General features: G+C 41.7%; 1 protein-coding gene and 1 long non-coding RNA gene across 6 annotated transcripts in view; one reads left to right on the forward strand and one right to left on the reverse strand.

The window, feature by feature from the left end:
* The window catches only part of LOC132400508 (uncharacterized), a 42,617-nt gene extending 40,583 nt beyond the window's left edge, over window positions 1–2,034 (reverse strand). The window contains exon 1 of one of the 3 annotated variants that reach the window (XR_009514274.1): window positions 1,899–2,034. This is a non-coding gene — a long non-coding RNA (uncharacterized LOC132400508). Of the gene's footprint in view, window positions 1–1,798 lie in introns of all 3 variants that reach the window. The other 2 variants (XR_009514273.1, XR_009514272.1) reach the window with 2 other exon arrangements.
* rnf146 (ring finger protein 146) lies at window positions 1,922–17,785 on the forward strand. Of its 3 annotated transcripts, none has more exons than XM_059981515.1 (3): window positions 1,993–2,130; window positions 9,083–9,149; window positions 16,092–17,785. In XM_059981515.1, the coding sequence occupies exons 2-3, from the start codon at window positions 9,124–9,126 to the stop codon at window positions 17,134–17,136; spliced, it is 1,071 nt and encodes a 356-aa protein (XP_059837498.1). In that variant the 5' UTR covers window positions 1,993–2,130; window positions 9,083–9,123; the 3' UTR covers window positions 17,137–17,785. The 3 variants fall into 3 exon arrangements, with proteins under 3 accessions (XP_059837500.1, XP_059837498.1, XP_059837499.1); XM_059981516.1 differs by having other exon boundaries at window positions 2,009–2,130; window positions 9,035–9,149; XM_059981517.1 differs by lacking the exon at window positions 9,083–9,149 and having other exon boundaries at window positions 1,922–2,130.
* The last annotated feature ends 406 nt before the right edge of the window (window positions 17,786–18,191 follow it).

The raw sequence follows: 18,191 nt of genomic DNA on the forward strand, positions 1-18,191 counted from the left end.
ATGTCAGGGGTAAGTTTTTTTACTCAGTGGTGAGTGTATGGAAAGGGCTGCCAGCAACGGTGGTGGAGGCAGATATGATAGAGTCTTTCAGGAGACTCCTGGATGGCTACATGGAGCTTAGAAAAATAGAGGGATGTGGATATAGCCTAGGTAGTTCTAAGGTAGGCACATGTTCAGCACAGCTTTCTAGGTTTTCTATGTTTCTATGATTCTATATCAATGCAGCTATAAACAAGGCAAGACAGCAGCTGTATTTCATTAGGAGTGTGAGGAGATTTGATTTGTCACCCAAGACACTTGAAAGCTTCAACTGTGGAGATCATTCTGACAGGCTACATCTCTGTCTGGTATGGAGGGGGGGGGGGTTACTGCACAGGATTGAAAGAAGCTACAAAAAGCTGTAAAATTAGTCAATTCCATCATGGGCATCATGGGTACTAGCTTCCGTAGTATCCAAGACATCTTCAAGAAGCAGTGCCTCAGAAAGGCAGTGTCCATCATTAAGGACATCCGTCACCCACGCCATGCCTTGCTCTCATTGTTACTGCCAGGACGGAGGTACAGAAACCTGAAGGCATACACTCAGCGATTCAGAAACAGTTTCTTCCCCTCTGCCTTACGAGTCCAAAATGGACATTGAACACCTGTACACTACTTCACTTATTATTTCTGATTTTGCACTATTTTTAATTTAACTATTTAATATACAAATGTGTACATATGCTTACTATAGTTGATTTACTTATCTTCTTTCTATATTATCATGCATTGCATTGAACTGCTGCTGCTAAGTCAACAAATTTCACAACACATGCCAGTGATATTAAACCTGATTCTGATACCTTCATTAACTCAGGGAGTTGGACTATTTTTTTGTGTGTGACTACTTTACAGCTGCTGTATCTTGTACGTATGTGCTTGTATGCACCTTGTGCTGTGCATGACAGTTTTGCACCTTGGCCCCAGAGTAATACTGCTTCATTTGGCTGTATTCATGTACGGTTGAATGACATTTAAATTTGAACTTGGATTTAAAGGCCTTTTTAAAACAGCGATGAATCATTTCCCCTGAGAGTGCATCTTTGGAATCATCTTCCTCAAAAGACAGCAGTTGAAGAATAAATATTTCAAATGTAAAAATATTGAGATACTGAAAATCCCATTGACCATAAGATACCATTGAGCACATCTACAAAGAGAGCTGCCACAAGAAATGCCCACCAGCTAGGCTTTGCTCTCTTCTCCCTGCTACCACCAGGGAGGTACAGGAGCCGTTGGTGCAGGAATAGTTATCACCATTCAAATATCAGCTTCCTGAACCAGCCTGGACAACTTCACTCAATAACATTGAACTGACCACTGAACTCACTTTCAAGGACTCTACAACTCATGTTCTCAATATGATTTATTTATATTTGCACAGATTGTCTTTTGACACATTGCTTGCTTGTCAGTCCGTGTGTGGTTTTTCCACAAATTCTACTGTCAATACTTGCAAGAAAATGAATCTCAGGTTAGTATTTGGTGACATATACTTTAAGTACTTTGATAACAAATTTACTTTGACATCAGAGCAGAATTAGGCCATTCGGCCCATTAACTGTTTTGTCATCAAATTATGGCAGATATATTATTTCCTCTCACCCCCATCCTTTGACCAAGAATCAAGAACCTATGCCTTAAATACACCCAATGACTTGGACGCCACAACGCCGACCCCATCGATGCTGCCTGGCCTGTTGAGTTCCTCCAGCATTTTGTGTGTGCAGGCTAATGCAAAAGATGTTGAGCAACATACGCAAAATGCTAAACTCTGACGATCGTCTATTTCCCCCGACCTGGTGCGTTCCTCCCAGCGTTTCGTGGGCGTGTCGACGGTCGGGAACAGCTCCACTTACCGACCCGTGACGTGCGCCGAGACCCGGCCTCCACAGCCTATCGCGCCGCGACCTGGTGCCGCTCGGCCGCCGGAGTTCCCGCGGCGGGGCGCACGCTTTGCGGAGCTGACGTGCGGACATCGCGACAACGCCGCAAAGTGCGCGGCGGCGGCAGCGGAGTTAGGCCGGCGACAGGCGGGCGTTTAGTTTGGCTTGGTGTGATAGAGCGGGCACCGTGGCGGAGCGGCCCTGGGTAAGTGATCCATCGGCCAGCGGGTCCTCTCATTGTTTAGCTCATAAAGAAGCAACACTCCCCATCGCCCGCCTGCCGGCGACGACGGCGCACTGGGAGTCCGCGTTCCAGTGCAACACGCTGACACTGTCCGGGAGTTCCAGTGCAACACGCTGACACTGTCCGGGAGTTCCAGTGCAACACGCTGGCACTGTCCGGGAGTTCCAGTGCAACACGCTGACACTGGCCGGGAGTTCCAGTGCAACACGCTGACACTGTCCGGGAGTTCCAGTCGGACGCGGCCTGGAGTCTCTTCACCGCGTATCCGACAGGCGGCTGGATTCAGCAGCATTGCAGGAACTTCTTCCGTCTTTCTCTCCCTCCCTCTCTCTCTCGATTGTTTGGGAGTCTTTCCTAACCCAGGTTAGCGTCCACCTCCCGATATTTACGTTGCTCCAAACGGGGCTAACGGGTTCATTTGTCGCCGGAACCTTTCCCTTTAACAAATCTCCGACCGAAAACAACCAAACACGTTCGCCGGCCGCATAAACTGGGGGGCCTGGACCCACCGTTAAGTGCTGTAAATGTTCCGTCACTGTTTTCTTGTACTCCATTTCGATTATTGGTTATCAATTAAAAGTTCACGGATTCCCTTAAAAACCTTGTTTACACTATCTCCCATCTCGATTCCCGTAAGATATTTTCTCCGAGTGGCGCAGCCTCATCTGTTTTGGCGATATGAACTTCCGGGCAGGTGGTTTTGATATGTTTTCTTTTTCATCAATGTGAGGCCATGATTACAGTACATTTCTTATTGGCCTTTTCATGTACAGCGCTTCCGTTTTAAACTCTTACTCCTCTCCTCCCCGCCCCCAAAAAACTAGGAAACATACGCATTCCAGTCACCAGTTTTACGCATTTGATGGATCCTACTGTATATTATTTTTGCCACGGTGTATCAAACGATCTGCCCCTGCCCCTTTCAACAACGAAGTGAAGATTCTATGATATTCTAATTTGCCTCTCAGTCACCCCTGCTTTCTTGTGTTGTATTTCTAGTATGTTGCAGTTGCCACAATTCAGGATGTTGCAGACAAACAAAATTTTTTTTTCATAATTCTTTCGAGATGCAACATTATAACCGATGTTTTGAGTATTCTTTTGAAAATCAGCTAATTTTCATTATTCTGTCATCCCCTCGCCCAACGTTGTTCCTTTTACATTGTGATCCTTTGTGCATTGGTCTTTTGTTTTAAACTCTTGGAACTTGCATCCTATTGTAAGCCTTGCCTTTTGCTCTTTCCCTGTGTTACTCAACTTCCCTTCTTTCTCTGCCTATCAACTCAAATCTGTTGCATTTCTAACTTTTCTCACATTTTGATGAAAGACAGTACTGTGAAACAAATAACTGTTTCTCTGTAGATGCTGTGTGATCTGCTGAGTGTTTCCACCATTTCTGTTTCAGCTTCTTGTACACGTCAGCTGTTAAGCCTATTGGGTGCTGGAGGTGGGAAGATATTTAGATATTTTGTATTGTAATAATTTCAAACGAATCCTCAAAATCCTGTCTTAAAGCTGTACTTTCTTTGTAACACACAAAATTCTGGAAGAACTCAGCAAGCCAGGCAGCATCTATAGGGGGGAGAAAAAAGTAGTTGACATTTTGGGCATTGCTTTGTTTTTGTGTTTTTTATTTTGCCGCTGGGATGCAGGAGCCTGAGGTTTGGTAAATCTCGAATTTTAAAATTTGAGTTGCTTTCACTCCCAGTCAGAATAGAAAAATAAAAAGTACAATAAATATATATACAATTTGGTTTTTAGTGTATTGCACTGTACTGCTGAGGCAAAACAACAAACTTCACCACATATGCCAGTGATATTAAACCTGATTCTGAGTGGGAGTGATAGCAAGAGGTAGATAAAGTGGTAGAGGCACACAAGCAAAAGATTCAAAGTACATTTATTTTCAAAATATGTACACAATATACAACCATAAAATTTGTCTTCCCACAGACACCCACGAAACAAAGAAACACCATGGAACTGTTTAGAGAAAACATCAAACACCCAACGCGCAAAAAAAAAGAACTAATTGCGCAAATGGCAAAAAAAGAGCGAAAAACGCAGAATATAAAACATCAAAAAGGCAGATATCCAACTCAAATTTTAAAAATCTACGGATTCACCTAACCTCTGGCTCTTTGCTTAAGTTTGGACTTAAGTGTATCCACAGCCACTATTCTATGATAAGCCTTGTAATAGGTTTTGGAGGAAGAATTCGTGGGTGAATGTAAAATCAAGGTATTGTTTACACACTGCCTTTCATTTTCTTTAGAGGGTTTGGAATAAAAACAACCAGGGATCTATTCTGTGGACATGTATTAGAAAATAATTACTGTGAGGAATAGAATACTGTCTCTTAAAATTGGCATGTATGGGAGGTTTGATAGAGGTATACACAATTATGAGGGGTATAGATGGGTAAATGCAAGCAAGCTTTTTCCAGTAAGACTGGATGGGACTACAACTAGAGATCATGGGTTAAGGCTGAAATGTTTAAGGAGAACATGAGGGGAAACTTTTTCACTCAGGGTGGTGAGAGTGTGGAACGAGCTGCCAGCGCAAGTGGTGAGTGTGGGTTGGATTTCAACGTTTTAAGAGATGTTTGGATAGGCACATGATGGGAAGGCTATGTTATAGTGTAGGTCGAGGGACTAGGCAGTAAATGGTTCGCCATAGACTGGATAGGCCAAAGGGCCTCTTTCTATGCTGTTGTTTCCTGTGTCTATGAAGAAGCATCAGAATGCTTTGAAATTAAATATGAGATAAGGTCATTAGAATGCTTGATTGGTTTTGGTTGTTCATTTGTGGAATTAAATAGAACTTCTTAAAGTACTGATATTTAATGCTTAATCCAGCCCTATTTCTGCCTGTTCATATCATTCCCAGTTAAACAGCTCAATTTTTTAGAGGAGGTGCAGGCTTTTCTATTTATGTAAATACATCTGCAACCTGTCTTCCCCCTGACCCTATCCTCTTTTTTTTCTTTTCCCTTGTCGTTTTACATTCTTGCACCCCATGCTACCATAGTGATCCCAGGATGCCACAGTGTAGTTGGACCAAGGCCCTGTGGTGTGCCAGAGGTGAGATCCCAGCCAACACGGAAGCTGGTGTTAGTAAGCTTTTCTGAATTACCGAGTGAAATTTGTGCTAGGATCGTGGCTAAGGTATTAACACTAAATCTGTTCTCATATGAACAATATAGATCATTTTATACATTGCATTCCATACTCTTTGAATCACAAGACCCTATCAATGTTAATAAAAATTGCTGCTATATGTTACATTTTGCATAGCATAGCTGAAGCAATACTCCTACATATCAAAATAAAATAAGATCTTGTAGCTCTTCTAGGGTTTCTACATTTTTGTTTAGTTTAATGGTAGCTCTGAGAGACATATTTATTGCTTTTGTAGTGGAAGGAACCCGTAATTTGGACAGAGGGTAAGAGAAGCTGTTCAGTTTATTTTCTTTACAAGCTGACAGTGGTTTCCCAGCCACCTCATATGTTGACATTTGAAGTTGTCACTGCAAAGAGGTGTTTTACCCTATCTTCATAAAAATATTTTCATTGCTTCAACTCTGCCTCATTTGATCTTTCTGTCAGATTCCTATGTTCAATTATGCATGCAAACCACTCTTTTGTAAATTTGGTGTTCCATCTCTTTGCCTCTTCCTTTCCTTCTCATTCCTTGGAAAATGTTACATTCCAACTGATTTCCAGCATCAAAATCAGAAACAAATTTAGTTTCGCTGATAGGTCACAAAATTTGTTTTGTGTCAGCAGTATAGTGCAATACATGTACTTAATGTAAGTTGCAACAAGAAATTTAAAGATAAACAGAGCTAAATAGTGTTCATGGGTCATTTATAAATATATATGATGGCAGAGGGGAGACCTGTTCTTAAAATGTTGAATGTTTGTCTTCAGCCTCCTGTACTTTCTCCCTGATGGTAGTAATGAGACGAAGAAACCAATCACTTTCAGTTACATTTCCACCTTTTTCATGGTAGTGCAGTGATTACTTGCAACATTAATCTTTCCTCACCCATCTTGAGCTATCAGCAGTCTTTGACGTGACCCAGTTCCACTCCCGAGTAAGACTGCCACTCCAATTCGCCTACTGGCACAACAGATGCCACTTCATTGGCTCTTCACTCAACCCTGGAACATCTAGATTACAAGGATGCTCCTTATCGACGACAGCTCAGCATTCAACACTTTTCATCCCCTTGAAGCTAATCAATAAGCTTCAAGATCTTAGCCTCAATATCTCCTTATGCAGTTTGGATCCTTGATTTCTAGACTTACAAACCCCAGTCAAGTTGGAGCTGGTAACAGCATCTCACCTACTATCTCCATCAGCACAGGTGCACCACAAGGCTCTGTGCTTAGCCCCCTGCTCTATTCTCTTCATATTTATGACTTAAGCACAGCAGCAATGCCATATTTAAGTTTGCTGATGACGCCACTGTCGTTGGCCAAACCAAACTTGGTGACAAATCAGAAACAGTTACTACTCCTCAACCACCAAGCTCTTGAACCAGTGGGGATAACTTCACTCAACCTCACTCATCCCATCACTGAACTGTTCCCAAAACCTATGGACATACTTTCAAGGACTCTTCATCTCTTGTTCTTGATATTTATTGCTTAATTATTAATTATATCTTTTCTTTTGTATTTGCACTATTTGTTGTCCTTTGCACACTGGTTGCTTGTCTATCCTGTTGGGTGCGGTCTTTCATTAATTCTATTTTGTTTCTTGGGTTTGCCCGCAAGAAAACTAATCTGGCAGTTGTATATGATTCATATGTCTATTGTAATAATAAATTTACTTTTAACTTAGAGATTGAACAGGCCTAGTTCCCTGTTACCATCTAAAAAGCCACAGTTGGATAATCACCACCAGTAACTTGACTATTATCTCCATTATCTTCTTAGCTTCTCTTTGCTTGTTACCAAGAGAAACTGAAGTAATATCAATTTTCACAAGGACATTGTCATCTTTAGTAGAGCCAACAGCAGACATTAAAACCTGTTCTGTAGATAGTTCAAACTAAAATGCTAGAATGGAACAAGAAGTTACACGTTGGAACTGATAAAACTTGAAATTTAGAACTGACATCAAAATGCTCATTGAGTAATAAACTCATTGACTAAGTCTTCAAAATATTGATAAAGGTGAGAAGCACAGGAGGTGGGATGAAGGTAAATTGGTTTTAAATTTTATTCAATTTATCATGGATCTTTGAATTTAATATTTACTATTGAATGCATTCTGTTGATTAACATTTGGACTTAAGTTACTTGCTATATATTGGAAAGCAAACGACTTTTATTAAAAAGTGATGTAATAAGCGGTGAAATCCATGTGTCCTCACACATATGTTCTTTCAATTGAGAGCCGTGGTGTGAACTCCAATTGGAATTGGTATATCAATGTCACATGTGCTGAAATACAGTCCAGTACTCCTAATGTTGCCTGCTCTACGTTGGTGAGACTCGTCATAAATTGGGGGAACCACTTCAATGAGCACCTCCATTCCATCCACCAAAAGGCAGAACTTCCCAGTGATCAAATTTTAATTCTGATTCCTATTTCCGTTCTAATGTGTCAGTCCGTGGTCTCCTCTGTGGTCCGTGGCCACCCTCAGGATGGAGGAGCAATACCTTGTACTTCGTCTGGGTTGCTTCCAACCTGTTGGCATGAATATCAATTTCTCTTTCCAGTTTAAAAAAAAATTCCATCTCCCTCCCCTCTTCTATTCCCACTCAGGCCTCTTACCACTTCTCACCTGCCTATCACCAGCCCCTGGGGCCCGTCTTCCTTCCCTTTCTCCTATGGTCCACTGGGCTCTCCTACCAGATTCCTTCCTCTCCAGCTCTTTACCTTTCCCATTCACCTGGCTTCATCAATCACCTAGCTATCCTCCTTCCCCTCCCCATTTTATTCGGGCTTCCTTTCCAGTCATGAAGAAGGGTCGAAATGTCAACTGTTAATTGAATTCCATAGATGCTGCCTGACCTGCTGAGTTCCTCCAGTATTTTGTGTGTGTTATAGTAAAATGATTTTGTTTGCATGCCATCCAGTCAGGTCATGCCATAGATAAGTACAGGGTACCAACAAGTTAAATTTACCTTGCATTGTGTTGGAATTTAGAGCCAGAATTAACTTTGCCATTCAACAAATAACTTAAATCTTATCACAGCAGCTATTCTATTTTTGAAAAACCTGAAGTAATTTAATTACTGTGATATATCATTTTACATTCATCATAGCAGTATAGAAATGTAACCTTTTGCCAGCAATACTGCAGTGCGCAGCAAACTTGATGGGGCAAATGGCTTGTTTCTGTTCCTGTGTCCTTATGCCAGTGTCAATCTTTTGCCCATCGGTGTTCATTCCAGTTGCCCACACTTGATCCATATCCTTCTCTGCCCTATCTGTTTAAAGGCTTGTCTAAATATCTCCTAAACCTTGGGAATGTATCTGACTACACCACCACATCCTCTGATGGTGAGTTTCAGATATCAATTTCCCTCAAATCATCTTTAAAACTTCTTCCTCTCTTGTTTTTGCTATCACTACCATGTGGGGGGGGGGGTAGTGGGAATGATTCTGGCTACGATATACTTCTATCAGGTTTGCTCTCAGCCTCCTACACTCCAGGGAAAACTACTCAGTTTCTCCCTTAACTAAATTACTCCAGTCTGGGCAACAGACTGGTGAATCTCCTCTGCACCCTGTCCAGTACAAACACATGTATAGAATGGTGATTAGAACTGCCCATGGTTACATAAGTACAGTCAAATCACATTTTGTAAAGTGGCAACATAATGTCCCAACTTTCATATTCTAGCTCTGACCTCTGAAGACAAGCATGGCATATATGTGTTCTTCACTCTAGGACCAGAGAGCCCAGCCTCAGAGGGGCGTCCATTAGAACAGATGAGGAAAAATGTCTTCAACCTGAGGTTAGTGAATGTGTGGAATTAATTACCACAGACAGTTGTGGAGACCAAGTCATTGAGCATATCTAAAGCAGAGGTTAATGGTTCTTGATTAGTCTGGATGTCAAGGAGAAAGCATGAGAATGGGGTTCAGAGGGATAATAGATCAGCCATTACGGAATGGCTTAACTCTGCTCCTATGTGTTCCAGTCCTTGTGGAACTACAGACTTCCATGCAAGGCACCTTTGTTCATCAGCATTCTTTACTGTCCCACCATTTTAGTGTGCATGTCCTACTCTACCCCTTGTTTGACATCCCTATTTTATTGCATTGTTACCTACTTCTGGAACTCTCATTTCACATTGACATCTGTAAATGTTTTGAAAACTGACAGAAAACCAGATCCAGAGTCAAATGTGATATTAGAAAAATTCATCAACAACTTATTCAGAGATTGTGTTTTAACGAACTATTAGAGGAAATAGTTCAGACCATAAGTCAGAAGCAGAATTAGGCCATTTGGTCCAATGTCTGCTCTGCCATTCTATCATGGCTGATTTATTTTCCCACTCAACCCCATTCTCCTGCCTTTTCCTCATAACCTATCATGCCATTACTAATCAAAAATTTGTCTATCTCTATTTCAAATATACCCAAATCACTTGCCCATGCAACCGTCTGTGGCAATGAATTCCACAGATTCCGCACTGTGGCTAAAAAAAATCCTTTTCACCTCTGTTCAAAAAGGACGTGCTTCTATTCTGAGGCTGTGCTCTCTGGTCGTAGACTCTCCCACTATTCAAAACATCCTCTCTGTGTCCACTCTTGCTAGACATTTCAGTGTTCATTAAATTTTAATGAGGTTCTCTCACCCCCCCCCCCCCCCCACCCCATTCTTCTAAACTCCAGCAAGTATTGCTCCATATTTGATAGATTTTAATGAGATTCCCCTCATTCTTCTAAACTCCAGTGATTACAGACCCGGGGCCATCAAACACTCCTCTAATGTTAATCCTTTCATTCAATAGACAATAGGTGCAGGAGTAGGCCATTCGGCCGTTCTAGCCAGCACTGCCATTCACTGTGATCATGGCTGATCATACACAATCAGTACCTCGTTCCTGCCCTCTCCCCATATCCCTTGACCTCGCTATCTATAAGAGCTCTATCTAACTCTCTCTTGAATGCATCCAGAGACTTGGCCTCCACTGCCTTCTGGGGCAGAGCATTCCACATATCCACCACTCTCTGGATGAAAAAGTTTTTCCACATCTCAGTTCTAAATGGCCTACCCCTTATTCTTAAACTGTGGCCTCTAGTTCTGGACTCACCCATCAGCGGGAACATGCTTCCTGCCTCAAGCATGTCCAATCCCTTAATAATCATATGTCTCAATCAGATCCCCTCTCATCCTTCTAAATTCCAGCGTATACAAGCCCAGTCACTTCAATCTTTCAACATATGACAGTCCCGCCATTCCGGGAATTAACCTTGTGAACCTACGCTGCACTCCCTCAATAGCAAGAATGTCCTTCCTCAAATTTGAAGACCAAAACTGCACACAATATTCCAGGTGGGGTCTCACCAGGGCCCTGTACAGCTGCAGAAGGACCTCTTTACTCCTATACTCAATTCCTCTTGTTATAAAGGCCAGCATGCCATTAGCTTTCTTCACTGCCTGCTGTACCTGCATGCTTGCTTTCATTGACTGATGTACAAGAACACCTACAAGAATTCCTGTGATCATTTTTGAAAGCCACCTGCAGACCCTCTCCAATGCTAGCATATCTTTTAAATAAGGGGCCCAAAGCTGTTCACAAATGTAGCCTGACAAATACCTTATAAAGCCTCAACATTACATCCTTGCTCTTGTGTTTTAACCATTGCATTTGCCTTCCTTATTACAGACCAGGCCTGCGATTTAACCTATAGGGAATCCTGCACTGTGACTCCAAAGTCCCTTGCACCTGCAAACTCTGAATTCGCTCCTCATTTAGAAATAGCTTATACTTTTATTCCTTCTATGAAAGTGCAAGACCGTACACTGAGTTCCATCTGCTACTTCTTTGCTCAGTCTCCTGATTTGCCCAAGTCTTTTTGCAGACTCCCTGCTTCCTTGACACCTTCTGCCTTTATACCTATCTTTTTATCATCTCAAACTTGGCCACAAAGCCATCAATTCTGTTATTGAGATCATTAATGTATAACTTGAGAAGGAGCAGCTCTGACATTGACTCCTGTGGAACACCCATAGTCACTGGCAGCCAACCAGAAAATTCCCACTCTCTACCTTCTGCCAACAACACACACAAAATGCTGGTAGAACACAGCAGGCCAGGCAGCATGGATAGGGAGAAGTGCTGTCGACGTTTCGGGCCGAGACCCTTCGTCTCAAACCGTCTTTCCTTTCGGTTAGTCCTGACGAAGGGTCTCAGCCTGAAATGTCGACAGCGCTTCTCCCTATCGGTGCTGCCTGGCCTGCTGTGTTCTACCAGCATTTTGTGTGTGTCAATGTTTGAATTTCCAGCATCTGCAGATTTCCTCGTGTTTACTCTACCTTCTGCCAGTAGCCGTTCTTCTGTTCATTCTATTATGTTTCCTGTAATACCATGGGCTCTTGTTTAACAGCTGTACCTTGTCAAAGGTTTTCTGAAAATCCAAGTAAGCAACATCCAGTAACTCTCCTTTGTCTATTCTGCCTGTAATTTCGTCAAGAAATTTCAACAAGTTTGTCCGGCAAGACTTGCTCTCAAGGAAATCTGACTTCAGCCTGTTTTATCATGCGCCTCCAAGTATCCTGATAGCTCATTTTTAATAATGAACTGGATAAAGTTTTGCATGTTTACAGATGAAATTCCAGAGTGAGAGGGAAATAGCAAAGGTAGAATTGCAAGCAATGACAAAGGATAAGCAAGCAGATGAAATAGGTTGTCCACAGGTGGGCAAGTTTGGAGAGCTTGTTGCAGGTATGAAGGAGTTGATTGATATTGGCTAGATTTGAAGGAAGTTAAACAGTGATAACTTGAAATTTTATATGCTGGACTATTTCTCAGTTGTATTTGTAATCTTTCTGACCAGTTTCACTGGCTAGGTCAGATTGACTGGAGAGATTATTGATGGTGGAAGCCATTGTAGGTTGCCCAGGGCAGGGACAGCAGGTACCTGGAACATAGTGCAGTGCTGAACTTTAAACCTACTCCAAGATCAATCTAAGTACTATATGGAATACCACAGTAAAATTTCTAATAAAGTTAATCTTTATGGCTTGATTCTCTTACAGTTTAGTTTTTTTGAGTGAGTTCAAACATGACAGAGAACTACAAATATGTGTGACATCTGTAGGAAAAAAATCTCCATATAATGTCAAATCATTTTCTTGAAGCAAATCATTGACTTGCTCCTAATGAAAGCCTTACCCAGCAAGAATATCCTGGAAATTCAGGAGGTTTCAATTGACCATTTTAGTCTGTTTAGAAAGTGAGAAGAAGTTTAGAAGCTTAATTCTCTAAAAAGAGCAGGCTGGTATATTGTGGGCTTGCCTTTCATAAAACCTTTTGGGAGAGAAAGTAATGTGGATATACATGTGAGTTGGTAGTAGTACTTCATCTATGAAATAATCTAGAGCTTTACAACCTGACCCCTCAGTTAATGGTAAGGGACCATGGCATTAAAAAGGTTGGGAATCCCTGAAGTAACCCCTGCTTGACTTCCATGAAAAATAAATTTGATATTAAAGAATGTTCTGCAGTTTCTGTGCTTTGCTGTTCCAAGGAGTCTTGCATTCCTTCAAGGAGTAGTTCAGCATTTGAAACTTCTGGTCACTGTCCTCCAACAGCCCCACTATTTCATATCCCCTAAAATCTCAAATTGTAAGCATTAGTTGTTAAGTTTGGTTAAAAAATTTTCATAGTCCTCAAAGATCATGGCTTCACCTCATTGCCTCGGGACGGCCATTGGGAACCTTTATACTTCCATATGTCATGTTGGAAAGCAAATTACTGCTTTTGCCTGTGGAACTGCAGCCCAGTTGAGGGCCACAGTAAACAGTAAAGAAACCAAGCAATCAAAAGTTGTGCGTGATTTGAAAATTATATGGGACCAGCATAAAATCAAAAGTGCTATGATGTAGAAACAAAAATTCATAATTCCTGATGATACTGTTGGTGGGCAAGTGCTTAAACAGATAGTCTTTTGACATATATTTACATAAAATTTGTAATAATACATTTCCCCTTTCATAAAAATAAGTGTACATTCAAGATTACTTAATATCATTTCCAATATACAGGTCTAAAAGAGAAAAAAATAATTGTTATTCCAGATCTAATACAGTGCAGTCACAAGAAGATAAAGAACATAATTAAAAAACGCAATAAATATAAATACGTAAGATATACATTGGAATTACAGTACTGTACAAACAATTTACTGCTTGCAATTCATTTTACATTAAGAACTAAAGACTGGTTCTTGCTTGAAATAATGTCTACTATATTCACTTAATGGGGTGGAGGTAATCGACCAAAGGAGGTGTAAAGTATTTCTTCCCTTTGCTAGCTTGGAGGCCACCCTTGGGTAAGATGTAGCACTTGCTTAGCTCCCGGATCAGGGTCACGTGAAGTCACAGGAGCAGGTGGTGGATGGTCGTATGAGCAGCTGGTGCACATCATAAGTCCAGGTTAAGCAACCACTGACGCCAGGCAAACAATCTCTGAAGAGTACTGATAATGGCTGGGGTCACCTGTCTTGCAAAGACTGCCGAGAAGAAGGCAATGACAAACCATTTCTGTGGTTGCTCATACGACCATCCATCACCTGCTCCCATGGCTTCACATGACCCTGATCGTGACCTAATTGGGTGCTTCATTTTGCCCAAGGGTGATCTGCAGGCTAGCAGAGGGAAGGAGCACTCTGCACCTCCTTTGGTTGAGGTGTATCTCTATACTGCCACCCAAAAGCATAGCTCCTCTAAAATATAGCACCCAGATGCTTATTTTCTTCTGCAGCAGGGTCATCAGTTTATATGCAAGAATCCTATGTCTTTTAAATATTCCAGTCCAATGTCAAAGCAGAATAGAAGCTTCCTATTGATTTTTATAAGATTGATTGGGGGAAAAAAATGAAATATTATTTCAAATTGAGCCAGTATTTTTGCATGCTACTTTTGGCAATTGGAGTATGAGGCTGCATTTTTATATCTACATTGACATAAGCTATACGCGAGAAGTCACTGGGCATTAATGAATTTAGTTTCCCTTTAAAATCATGTACATCTCAAAACAGTCTTCTGAAAATGCTTTCCTGGGAGATGAGAGAAATCTTAGGAACTATGAAATATCATGAGGTGCAAAACACTGTTTTTACTTAATTACTTCCATCTAACTTAATTCTCTCCAGAAATTAGCCCACCAGAATTCATTTAATTCCTGATATTTCTTGCCCCCCCTGTGGGTGCCACGATGGCGTAGGGGTTATTGCAATGCTATTACAGCTCCGGGCATCAGAGTTTGGAATTCAATCCTGGCGTCCTCTGTAAGGAATTTGTACGTCCTCCCCATGGAGTGCGTGGGTTTTCCCTGGGTGCCTCACTTTCCTCCCACAGTCCAAAGGACCTACCGGGTAGGTTAATTGGTCATTGTAAATTGTCCCGTGATTAGATTAGGGTTAAATCGGGATTTTCGGGGGTTTCTCAAAGGGCCGGAAGAGGGCCAATTCCATGCTGTATCTCTAAATAAATAACAATATTTATCCTGCTGGTAGAAATGTGTAGCCAGCCATTATACTACTGATGTTCCAATTTCTAACTTGTGCCATTGAAGATTTTGCTGCAGTGGGTTATTTGATTATTTTTTAAAAAAAATTTATTTAGAGATACAACATGGTAACAGGCTCTTCTGGCCCAACAAGCGCTCACCACCTAATTACATCCATGTGACCAATTAACCTGCTAACCCATACATCTTTCAATTATGGGAGGAAACCCATGTGCACAGGGAAAATGTGCAAACTCCTTACTGCAGTGGGAATTGAACATGTGTCACTGGTATTGTACAGGGTTGAGCTTACCTTATCAAAAATGCTTGGGACCAGAAGTGTTCTGGATTTTGGAAATAACTTGGGAATGGGTCCCAAATCTAAACGCAAGATCCATTTACGTGACTTATCTAGCTGGTGTGAAGTTCACAAAGTGAATAGTTCACATTCTGATGTAATGGAGCTGAGTCCTCCTCAGACGGTTGGAGTTGAAGACTGCCCCCGACGGTGTCTATTTCCGGGTTCCAGCGCTGCAGTTGGCTTCATGTCCGCCAAAGGTTTCAAACAGCCACCCATTCCACAGCAACTATGACGGGGGGTATTTTGCTATAATATTTTTAATAATTTTGTGCATGAAATAATTACCTTCAATTTTCACTTCATCATGATAGATCTTTGCTTGTTTCATGATCAGCATATTGTTAAGCAGCAGATGTTTACTCCACTCTTTCAATACACGATTGCTATCTTCATTTTTCACTTTATGCGGTGTTTCTCTATTTTTCATTAACGTCTGTTCAGTTCACGTGCGAGGTCACTTCTCAGAACTGTCTGTGATGTGCATCACCTGGGAACCTTCCCAGTGCCTTGTGGAATTTTCCATCTGTGACGCCATGTCAGTGCTCAAAAAAAATTCAGACCAGAGGTTTTGGGATTTTGTATAAGGCGTACTGAACCTGTAATAGCGTTATGCTACTGTGCCGCCCCAGTACTTGTCTGAATTAGATGTGTATTGTCTTTATAACTTCAAATTGCATTTATTTTACTTTTGAAAAGACTGATCTCCCTCTAGGAAGAAAGCAGACCTGAATTTCATGTGATGTGTGCAATTTAATTGAGTGGTCATACAAAGAGAAAATAGTTCTCCTTTTTTCTTTTTAATCAAGTTAACATTTCTGATACAAAATCTCTGTTTTGATTTATTTTATTAGGATGGCTAGCTGCGGGAACATTGATCACGCATCAAACATGCTTCCAGGAGGACGGAAGTTAAGTGACTCCTGCACAAGCACAACACCAACCCTGACTGTACCAGAATGTGCTATTTGCCTGCAGACTTGTGTTCACCCTGTGAAACTGCCATGCAAACATATCTTCTGTTTCCTGTGTGTGAAAGGAGCATCGTGGCAGAGCAGGCGGTGTGCCCTTTGTCGGCAGGAAATCCCCGAAGACTTCCTAGACAAACCTGCTTTGCTGTCCCCTGAAGAGCTGAAGGCAGCGAGCCGGGGCAATGGCGAGTACGCCTGGTACTACGAAGGCACGAATGGCTGGTGGCAGTACGACGAACGCACAAGCACGGAGCTGGAGGATGCTCATATAAAAGGCAAGAAGACGATCGAGATGCTGATCGCTGGGTATTTGTATGTGGCAGACTTGGAGAACATGATTCAGTTCCGGCGTAATGAGCACGGCCGGCGCAGAAAGATGAAACGAGATGTCGCAGATATTCCCAAGAAGGGAGTAGCAGGTCTCCGGTTAGACTGTGATTCCAGTTCGCTGAGTTCAGAAAGGGAGAATTCTGCCGATGGAGCAGATAGTACCGCCGGTGTCGGTTCTGCGCCAGCGTCAACGCAGCCTTCAGCCAGACAGGCACCCTCCCTAGCTGACCAGCCAGAGAGCCCACTCACACCTTCCCCGGATGTCAATGTGCAGCTTGTGAACTCACTCGCTCAACTGCAGCTCAGTAGCCACAGGATGAGTCGGAATCACAGAGGTGAGGGGGAGGAGCACAGTGCGGCCAGGGTGTCGTATGATAACACAGAGTCGGCCACAAGCACTGACGCAGAGGACGAGAATGCCGGCCTGCTCCAGGAATCCACAGCCATTGCCCTCAGTGGGCAAATACTTGTTTCTCCAACCAATGAGCGGGAGAATGAGATACCAGGAGGTGAGCCATCCCCAGAAGGAGCAACAAGCAATGGTCTCAGAGCCAGGGAGCAGCACCCTGATGGACAGTGCACTGTGACAGAAGTCTAGACATTTTCAACTTCAATTCTTTAAAGAACTTAAGGGCAAATGAGGAATGTAGAATTTCTCAGCCAGAATTGCACTCGTTTAAAATCAGAACTAATTTTTAATTTCCATCATTTGGGCAAGATAGCCTTTTTCTTTTTTGCAATTTGTAGGTTTCTTTATGTAGAAGTTGCACGTGATTGTGGTAACATTAAATTTACTTTTATGTTTTAATATTTGTGTTGAATTTCAAAATGACTCACTCCCTTTGCATGTGGTGTGTTAAATGTGACATCTGAGCTCATCGCAAGCACCAGTTGTGCTGGAGGCCTTTCATTCTCCTTTGTAAAACGCCTCTTGTGAATAAAAGTCATTTTCCTGTGAGAATTAACTGGTTCTAATCAGACAAAGGAATTTGGGTTTTATCTCATTATGTAGCCAAAGCTAGAATCATTGTTTTCCCTCTTGTTTTGTTTAATTTAGTTAGAAGATACATGACTACAATTCCCTTAAAATATAATTGTAATTGAGGCTGGTAATAGATGTACAAATAATACTGTGTACATGGTTGATATTCAAGTGAAGTGTTAGACAAGTAGAAACAAGTAGTTGAATTCAAGTTTACATGATTCTGACTACAATAACAGTCAAATAAAGCTGAAGGTTTTTCTTAGTCATTGTCTTCACCCAGTGTTCTGCTTTCCTACACAGACTTAAGCCAAAAATGCGTTATAACCATGTCCTCTGCTCAAAACTCTGCTGTGACTTGTTTTGATTTCAGCTTTTCTCACTAAATACTCTTTGCTCTTTGGTTTTGATATGAAGGTTTTAAATGATTTATTGCAAGGTCGATAAACTAAAATTCATGGTTTTAACAAACATAAGAGATAGTGGATATCGAGAGCAGCACATACAAGATGCTGGAGGAACTCAACATATCAGACAGCATCTTTTGTAGAGGAATAAACAGTTGATGTTTATTCCTGGTGAAGGGTCTCAGCCCAAAGCGTTGACTGTTTTTCCTTGCCATAGATGCTGTCTGACCTGCCGAGTTCCTCCAGCATTTTTTGAGTTGTTAA

This window comes from Hypanus sabinus, chromosome 10 (genome assembly GCF_030144855.1).
Source record: "Hypanus sabinus isolate sHypSab1 chromosome 10, sHypSab1.hap1, whole genome shotgun sequence".
Classification (NCBI taxonomy): domain Eukaryota; kingdom Metazoa; phylum Chordata; class Chondrichthyes; order Myliobatiformes; family Dasyatidae; genus Hypanus; species Hypanus sabinus.

Bases quoted from the DNA above. Each gene is read 5' to 3' on its own strand.
- rnf146 (XM_059981515.1), top strand. From the start codon at position 9,124: ATGAGGAAAAATGTCTTCAACCTGAG. The intron at 9,150-16,091 runs GTTAGTGAATGT...TTATTTTATTAG, and splicing joins AAAAATGTCTTCAACCTGAG to GATGGCTAGCTGCGGGAACA.